The following is a 10,019-nucleotide window of genomic DNA, read 5'->3' on the forward strand; positions in this document are numbered from 1 at the left end:
ATATGTATAAAATAATATTTAAATTTTGACAATAATTCCAAATCAACTATTTTTAAACACAAAAATTGACTCTTATCTTGAAAATTCCTTTCTCTCTCTCTCTCTCTCACTCTCTTATTAACTCATGCTTACTCTATGACGATCCTCACGTAACTGTTTAATTCTGGCACATTCTTCTAAACATTTTTTATTAACATTCATACTAGATTCCACTCGCACCTATTATATTTATATCATAGCAAATAACTTTCATTTATTCTACCTCAATACCATTCACACATATAAAACCAACACTCGCACTCTCATAAAACCAATATTCACAGTATTAGCACTGTTGAGTCATAAGTAATTGCCGGTACAAGTAATTGCCAGTTCAGGTAATGGATTATAAACATTTTAGCGAATTCCAAGTAAGCTACTGTTCGTTTTTGGTGTTGTGCCTACCTTATTTTAGAGGGTTCAACGGTTCGGAAATAGCAGTTGCAAGTTCAGGTTGTGGGTTTAGTTTTATTAATGTGAATGCAAATGTGTGAGGTCGAGTAATGGCACGAATGTAGATATGTATGTTTTTAGAAGTGCGAGTAGAAGATCTAGAATGCGTGGTGTTGTTCAGTTGCTAAGGATCAGAGTTGATAGTTTATAAGAAAGTTCAGTTTGTTAGAAGAAGCGTGAGAGTGAACGATTACGTTATAAGAGGTGTATAATTTATAATTTTTTAGAAATATACGATTGTTATACAATAAACTCACACAGATCAAGTACCGATACAATTTTTCGCGTACGTAGCAACCAAGTTCTCACCCTCGCCAATAGATGCATTCCTACTGGAAGGAGGTTCGGGGACTTTCTCGGAAGTCCTCAGTGAATCCTCGACTTCGAATTCGGAAGTTCCTCTGCTACCTAAGTATCCCAGTCTAAGGCAGAGCCTGCTAGGAGAAAGCCTTACTGACGAGTCCACTAGCTAGTTCAGTTCCTATCGTCGTACAAGAGTCTAGCGTTCGACATCAGCAGAGATCATTCCTTTGCTCGTGCTAATTGAAACGTTGTCCAATATTAATTTGGTAGGCAACATAAAAATATCGCGATACGGCCTTACAACTTGTCAGAATTCCACAAAATTCATTCGCGACTCATTCGCATACATTTTTTGGTCCTTCGAGCCGGATAGTGACCTGTGGAAGCGATACAACACTCGTGATGCGCACTCGAATGAACTGCTATAACCAACCAGTATAACGTCTTACAAATTTCTGTTAATATAGGTAATATGAATATACAACCTCTTCGTGCATATTCGGGACCTCTGATGACATCGTTGAATAGTGCTGGAGTACATATTACGCTTCTAAAATTACCCGAAGAGCACAAAGACGTTTTCCTCAGTTGCTTGGACACACCTACCGATGCCCCAAAATAGCCAGGTTGTTCATTTAGCGTTCCTACAGAAGGAGCGACAACGATTGTTCAGAACACAGTAATACGGACGGTAGAGAAGGCTGGGATAGAAATTGCCAAGGAATTACAAAACTTGTTGAAACAATGCTTGACAAGCGCCTCTGAAAATTTAATTGAGAAAGAAATGCACCTCAATGAGCTCGATAGGGGCTGTGGAGACGGTGACACAGGATCAACGCTTAAGAGATTTGCCACGGGTATGTACATATGTTATACAATAGTATATACTATTTGTATATTCATGTAGTACTACGTTTAGAACCGAGATAGATATTTATTTAAATATTCAGTTACATATCTTTGATATTTAATCAGATATTTGGGTGTTTTAGATATGTAATTATTGGGTTGGAAATTAAGTGATTGCGGATTTTGTCAATAGATGGCTTTTGAACATTCTTTTGTTTTGTCAACGAGTTCAAGGCACTTAACTCATATTGTTTTCTTGTTGTTTGGTCTTCCGCCTTTAATTTAGATGAAAAATTGTGTAGATTCGTTATTTAGTTTCGTTTTTATCCCAATTTAAATATGGAAGAACATGACTCGCATTTCGGACATATTTTATTGTTTTATTTCCGAAAAGGCAAAAACGTTTCGCAAGCACACAAGAAGTTATGTGCCGTATATGGGAATGAAGCCTTGAATGAAAGACAGTGTCAAAATTGATTTGCCAAATTTCATTCTGGTGATTTTTCACTGAAAAGTGCGCAACAATCGGGCCGTCCAATTCAAGTTGATGAGACCCATATCAAGGCCATTTTCGATTCAGATCGTCATAGCACAACAGGAGAGATTGCAGAGAAGCTCAATATATCGCATACACGCATCAAAAAAAATTTAAACGGCTTGGCTATGTCAAGAAACTCGATTAACTTATAGAAATTCATTTGACGCAACGCATTAGCATCTGCGATTCGTTTCTCAAACGCAACGAAATTGATCGATTTCTGAAACGACTGATAACTGGAGACGAAAAGTGAATAGTTTATAACAACGTTAATCGAAAAAGATCGTGGGTGATGCAAGATGAACCAGCCCAGACGTCACCAATATCGGAGATTCACTAGAAAATGTTGTATCTTCCTTCTTATTTAAAATCCGCAATCACTTAGTTGCCAATCTAATACGTTTGGTTTAGTAAAGTTGTCACAACGTAATTGCTTCTTCCCGCAACATTTTATTTAATGGTTCTTTTTGATGAACAAATTTTTTCTAACCATTTAATATGAATTATTATATAAATGCTGAAAAATTCGAAGACGATAGTACCAAGCATCAGTTTTTAGCAACCGAAATATGCTACCTATAAAACATTAAGTATAATTTCCATATAATTATTCTGCATCTTAATGCTCGCTTTATCCTTTTTACTATTCCGTACATAATATGATACCATGAAGACATTTGTCAAGTCCCATTGTCTTAAATTTCCTATTAGTAATAATTCTCAATACGGAATTCATTATAAGATTTTTGTAATTTGTTTACACTTATACACGTACCCCAAAGTAAGAGCAAAACGTCTGATCACATAATTAGAAACCCGAAATTAACACATATCGTTAATCCGGCTATCGGCAATGCTGTCTAAGCGATTCTCTTAATGTCCATTAACCTCGACTGGATACTAACCCTCCGCAAATTGTGCAGGAGTCATTTTTGACCCGTGGTAGGAGCCACTCGAATGAAACAATGCACACAGTGATGAGAGCTGCTTAGGTTAACTACGTGACTATAACACTAGAACTAGTATAGAAACTAAAGTAGAAAAGAAAATTGTAATTTAATATTACTAATCTTTATTTGAAGTATATCACTTTTTTGTAGAGATTATTTATACGTTTTTAAGAATGTAAATATAGAAAAGGATATTAAACGTTCTTCACGTTATTTCACAAACAATTACTTGTTGGAAAGCTCGAACAAACAGTATTTTAATTACCAAAAGTAAATATTTCTGTAATGCTTGATGTACGTTGAAGGTAGTTTAATTGAAAGTTGAAGGTTTTTTATTCGTTTTCAGCATTCGTTTGATTCAGCATTCCTGTTTCCTTCCCACCTACATTGTTTTCTTTCAACCTACATTCGCTTCAAATATTTGATATTTGTAAAAGGAAAGTGAGAACTCTTTAAAACTCTTTAAAACAGATAAAGAAAGGATCAAATGATTCTTTTCGACACCTTCATCGATTGATTCACTATCAGTTTACGTTAATTTAAAAATTAATAAAAATTACTTCCTTAATCGCTTAAGTATTTAATCACAAATTTTTTATTGATTTAAGATAACCTGTTTTTATGGTACCTTTATTGATCTTCTTAGAAAATATTCTTTAGATATTTGAAGAACCTCATTAAACAAAAGATGTATACACTTATACACAAGATATATACTTACATATAACAGTTATATGTGTTTCCCACCTTGTTTAAGGGAGTGCTAAACGTCGCTCCTTTCATATTACACATGCACATACTACACATGTACTTACATATATCTGGAACAGATTGACACTGATGACTCATTGCGACAATGCAATTGCCCTTAATTTTTCTGTCAACGAAGTCATGTCATAACAGATATAAAATATAATAACAATTAATAGTTTTATGAGAATAGTAACATACGATAAGAGGACGTTATTCTTTTCGTTATTTACTTATAAACTAGGCACTTCTACTTTTATTCTGGCACATTATTTTGAATTCTCGTTATAAAATTATATAGTCTCGATATTGCCGCCTTAATGTCTAAAAATGTCGATAAAATTAATACGAATATTATATCAAGGTTAAATTACATTTTGTATTTACAAAATTCGTTATAAATTTATATTAATTTCTTATTACTTCGTTAAAGTCACCACGATATGTCTTCCGAATTTATGCGTATTTGTTCTAATAACACATTGTATATTTATTCATAGTAATAGGTAATATTGCAATTACGATTTCAGGTATTATCCCTCGTTTGTTTCATTGTCGGAATCGAAGTTAATTACCAAATTTACACCGCTCACCAGTGCATCGTAACAAGATAATGCCAAAGACTTGACATCGCCTGCAATGAGTCGAAGTAAGTGTTCCTGCATACAAAATTTTTGAATTTTAATAATGAATATTGAATGAATATTATATTTACGAGCTTAATTCGTCATGCACGAGTGAAATTTAACTCGAGTAAGAATCATATAAATTCCAAAAGCTTCCACAATTTTAATGCGAACGAAATACATACAATATACGAAGCTTCTTCAATGTAAAATTTTTTATAATTAAATTGTGGTGCAAAAGATTGGTGGAAAAGTCTTCTTACAGCAAAGTTCTTAATGTTCCCCTTAATGCATTTTAATCCAACGTAGCACCGTTATTTTCCATAGAAATTCATACCGCAAAGGAATTTTATCGATTTCCGTTAAATGAGCCACGATTCTTCAGATTTTCATCTCGATTTGCGTTTCGCGAGAACGTAATTAGAAAAAGAAAGTCGGGCAAAGGAAAAGCACAGAAAAGAGACTATTTAGTGCTTTCAAAGGATATTCGTATCTGCATAATTACGCGAGATCGAAGTCTCATCGTTCAGGTGAAATTGCGACTATTTGAATACACAATCGATCGTTACCAAACCTTTTCAATGTATTAACCCGTATGCACCATGCGCGGAATATTCCGCGAGCCACGACAGTCGTCTATCACCGAGCGCTGAATAATCCGCGAGCTGAATTTTTCCATTACCAGTTGCTGAATATTCTTCATATGCCACAGATCACGTTTAATCGCTTTCGTGAGCATCTCATCTACTTCGGTTCATTATATTCTGAACAAGTTATACCTTCGTCGTGAAACCGCTTTTAACTGCTATTATGAGTAGGTGCTGATACGAGCGCGCTGATACGGGTTAGTCGTCAGTTGAACGTCGCTGATGCCTGAACGCGGCACCTTAAGTAGAGCCATGATGCAAATGGGTTAAATAAACGTGTCAGTGCCGTTTCCACAATCCTGCTGTACAAATAGATTTCATTCTAAAAAATGTGATATTCGATATTGACACTCTAATGCGGCAGGTCCATCTGAAGGTTCTGCAACTATCTACCGCGTCTTTTCTAATCATGACGTGGTGTTCTGCATTAGATAATTGATACGATGACTTACATAACGGTGCAAAGAAATACGTATACGTAACTCGTGTGTATTTTCAGTTATTGGAATAACGTAACAATATCTACTAATATTTGATTTCATTTAATTTTGAGTAGCGGTAGGAGACAAGTTGGACAATTCGCGTGGACGTAAATGTAAGGAAAGACCTAGAAAAATATCACGGCAGACAGCAATCTAACGAAATGGGAAAAAGAGGAAAAAATAAGCGATGAAGAGATTGAAAGAATTGATTTTTCAATTTAAACCTTCAGGACTATTTAATTCTCATTGTTTAATGTTTATCAGAAACTTTATTACGTCGAGTGAATGAATATTTTATAGCACCGAAAGGATTGTTAAGAGGGTTTAATTTTCTCTTATGCACGTAGGTAATCGATGATTCATGAACGCATCATTCAACATCGCGTCATTATCGCCAACATGGGACGCGTGGATGGAGGATATGCGTGTGAAGTTCCATGTGTGAAACAGCTACCCTGTTTCTAACAATCACTAGAGCTTGCCAAGGTTTAACCTATTACCTGAAAACATGCTGCCTTATGATTGGAAGCTTGTTTTCTGCTCGGTCTGTATTCCTTGAGAAGTTGAGGAAACTTCTTTACGAGTTTTCTTTTCTCAACTTCCCCAAACCCACGAGGATCCTATTTAATGCTCAACAAGTTTCAGTAATTAATCTTAAATCACTAATTATCATTTCGAAGCTTTTTGCTATATTTCACTTTAATCTCCTGATACACTGCGACATTTCCTAGCAACTGTCCCCTAATTAGTCGGGTAGAAATAATACAGGCATAAATCGTTAGGAACTAACCCTCCATCGATTGAGCCACTCGCAGGCCACAGTTATCAAAGTTCGACGCTTTATTCTTTATATCTTAAATAATTTTTAGTTTCTAATCCCTGGAGTTGATTGATTTGGCAAATGGATCACTCCATTATGTTGTGGCAGCTAAGATTCCGCCACTACGCCCATGCAAAAGGAGCAGGCACACTATTGTCAAGTGTGCACTGGTGGTGTCCCCGAAATATACCAGCAGTCACTGCAAGCCAACAGGCATTGTCCCCGGGATGGTATTGGCTATCGTCAATATCATGCTGGGGATTAGTTTAGGACCGGGCAACGATGTGCAGACCAACGTCTCTGTTAATTTACGACCTCCCATTGCATTCATCGCGACTTCTACGGTTCGAATATTCCCGATTTTTTTAGTCAATTTTGTGTTAATTTTTGACGCGTTGTCACGAATATCGTCTGTATCATACAAAATTTCCGTGTTGCCTGCTTTTCCAAGACACACACCTTAGATCCATCTCTGCTTTTTATTAGGAGGTGCTTGAGTCATTAATGTTCTAAATTATGCATTACCTTCTTTTTCATCTTTTTAAACAGTGTTACAAATTAGGTCTACCCTAGCAGGCCTGGCTTAGACGAGGATACTATTGAAAAGTCTGGAAGTTATATGTATATAAAGCGGAGGTATTCAGAGGACTTGCGAGAGTCCTCTATTCTCCTTGCAGTTAGGATCCATGGAGTGGCGAGGGTGAGAATGATGGTCGTTAAATATTCTATCTACATTCCTCGTTTTTCCGTCACATCGAGACATTTCCGTGACATCGTCTTCCTTCAGTACACCCAAAAAATCTAAATCGGCGATCGACGAACAAGATGTACGGAAAGAAGGATTTAGAACATTGTATACAGTCGAAGAAGAATTTTGCTGAATTTGATCTTTCAACTTTTCCTTGAATTCACGCAGAAAAAAAGTTGCAAAATTAAGTCGTTGCGAAATTCTGGAAATTTCTAGACCGCTAATTTGAATCGTCTGACTGGAAGAAAAATTCTTAAAGAAATTAAGGAATATTAATAAGGTAACATTCTCCATGAAATTCATTCAAATTAATTAACCTCGCGAATTAGTTAATTATGTTGTATATGCGGAGAGACGAGCGGCGAAAGACTATCAGGAGAGTAATAAACAATGACATCGGCTTCGACATACAAGGAGAGTGAATGTCCTTCGGGTCACCGATTTAGTTGAAACTTTGCAGGTTTGTAGATATCGTCATGCAGTTTAATAAAATATATAATTATAGTAGCAACTACTCAATAATTTTTGAGATATTTAAGATTAAACTATGATTACCTCCTTAATTATAGATTTATTTCTACCAGTTTGGAAGTGAGGTTGCCCATGCAACAGTCGAAAATTTCTATGCTGATGAACCGAGGTTCGATTCCTGTCCATAATTGGTAGTTTTTTCAATCGATTTTGATTTTGTGTTCATTTTTCGTCTATGAAGACATTGTAAATAAACAATTGTAAATAAAATTTTTTAATAAAAAAATGTATTTTTTACACTTTCTTATGCAAGTATATATGTATTACAAAATAATAAGAATATTATGCAAGATAAATACTTTTCTATAGTAATCTTATACAGAAAATACAAAACCTATCGCTAATGTAAGTATTAATTATTAAATTAAACATTGTATAAGAATGTTGCCTATAATTCCAACTTTGCTTTGTAGCTACAAATGTTCATGAATTAATTAGATAAGCTTGAAAATTTATTAATTTTCTACTGCCGAATTGATATTATAAGGAGTGTTGGGAGCACATAACCAGACGAGGTATCGAGTTCGAATAAAAATTTTACCGCTCGCGAGCAGCGCCATCTATGATTTTGGACCCAAAATTCAGAAAAGTAATAGGAATACAGAATGTGCGAGGAGATCGTCGAAGAACTCGTTACGTGTCAAAGAAGGACAGATATGGGATAGAAAAGGATAAAAGGGCTCCGACAGTGAAGAGTTAATAAATTACCCAATTTCCGTTATTAATATATGAACTTTTATAATTGCATTGTAAAGCTGAAACATTAGGCAGTATTCTTATATAATTTTCATAACCAATTTAAAGCTAATTTGTTTATTATTAATTATTGTTTTATGGCGTCCATGATTTCGTAACGATGGCCGTCACCATCTTCCGTGAAAATATTTAATGCGAAACGAAACTAGAATCAAAATGTGAACAAAAGTAATATGTGAAAGCGCCCCAGGATTAATGAAAAACTGATGGCATCTTCGACAACAATTCAAACACTGCGTAGAATAATCAGAAATAATTAATTAATTAGGTACAAATTTATATCGAAAAATATATTGGAAAGTCCTTGAAGGATTTACCCTTACGATGCAATTATGAAAGTACATAAATTAATCCCAGATATTGAGTAATTAGTGAATTTTCGAAGCTCGAAGCTCGCATTAGGTATAAAGAACATAGATTGCGCCTGGAGGTCGCCTAAATCCAAGTGACGTGGTGGATGAGATGAATAAAACCATAAAACGACATAAATAACCAACACACATTCTCCTTCATTCTTTCTATTCACTTAAGAATACCATAAGGTATTCTGTATTTTTTAATAAATTCAGTTCAAACAGTGGTTTCAATTAGATAATCGGCATTCATTTCTTTACCTGGCAGACGACAAATATACAAAGGTACGCCTTTACAACGCAATTATAAAAGTTCATAAATTAATCACAGAAATTAAGTGATTTGTTAATTTTTCTCCAAGTGATCAGGAGAGAGCGTAGGAAATGAGAAAAAATGGCAAGTAAATGCTAGAAGTATTGTTGTGTCCGTGCAGGTTGACCCTGCATCACGCAAAAGAATGTAAGTCTTTGTATTAACGTAACCATCAGTTGTAATTAAATAGTGTAAGTTATGTGCCATTGTTTTTCCAACTCAGTCACGTGCGATAATAGAAAAATATAGGACTCATGGAATATCACCAGCATGGAGCCATGAGTTGTCAAGAATTATATTTTATAGCAAGAAAAAATAGAAGCATCAATAGAAATATGTTATGATATGTCTATTGGATTCTAGGTTGACTAACCATGTAACATACAAGATAGAAATCTTTGATGGTCAAATAAAGATTCAAAAACTGGAGATGGCTTAGACACACAAAAAGGAATGAAATTAATTTAGTGATTCGAATGAAAGCAGTGAGAAGAGGAAACACATATTATGTCGAATAAAGAAACAAGAAAGGGGTAGCATATGTATCAACAAAGAAGGATGTGAAGCAACGACATGCAAATATAAAGATCATTGAAGAGATGAAGAATGAGCACTTGGTAATAGTTATAAAAGTTAAAAATAAATTGAATATAGAGTGTAATTGTTGCATTAAGGCACAAATGTATAGAAACATCTATAGGAACTTGGAAACTGTAAAAGCAGCAGGAACAATGGGGCTGTGGCACATGATATTGATTGAGTCAGTGATGCCAATGTTAAAAGAAGATAAAGGTATGTCTTGCCTGCGGATGATTATTTGAGAATAGAACCACTTGGGTGACTGATTTATAAATGACTAAA

The 10,019-nt window shown here is 34.9% G+C and overlaps 1 protein-coding gene across 1 annotated transcript; it reads left to right on the forward strand.

Annotated features, from left to right (window-relative positions):
* Positions 1-1,267: 1,267 nt before the first annotated feature.
* LOC108554190 (dihydroxyacetone kinase 1-like) lies at positions 1,268-9,597 on the forward strand. Its single transcript, XM_017909382.1, is given in 3 exon segments — positions 1,268-1,652; positions 9,215-9,305; positions 9,522-9,597. Coding segments are annotated over 3 exon segments (552 nt in total).
* Positions 9,598-10,019: the final 422 nt, after the last annotated feature.

The sequence above is a fragment of the Eufriesea mexicana genome, unplaced genomic scaffold, assembly GCF_001483705.2.
Source record: "Eufriesea mexicana isolate 0111107269 unplaced genomic scaffold, ASM148370v2 scaffold17623, whole genome shotgun sequence".
Taxonomy (NCBI): Eukaryota; Metazoa; Arthropoda; class Insecta; order Hymenoptera; family Apidae; genus Eufriesea; species Eufriesea mexicana.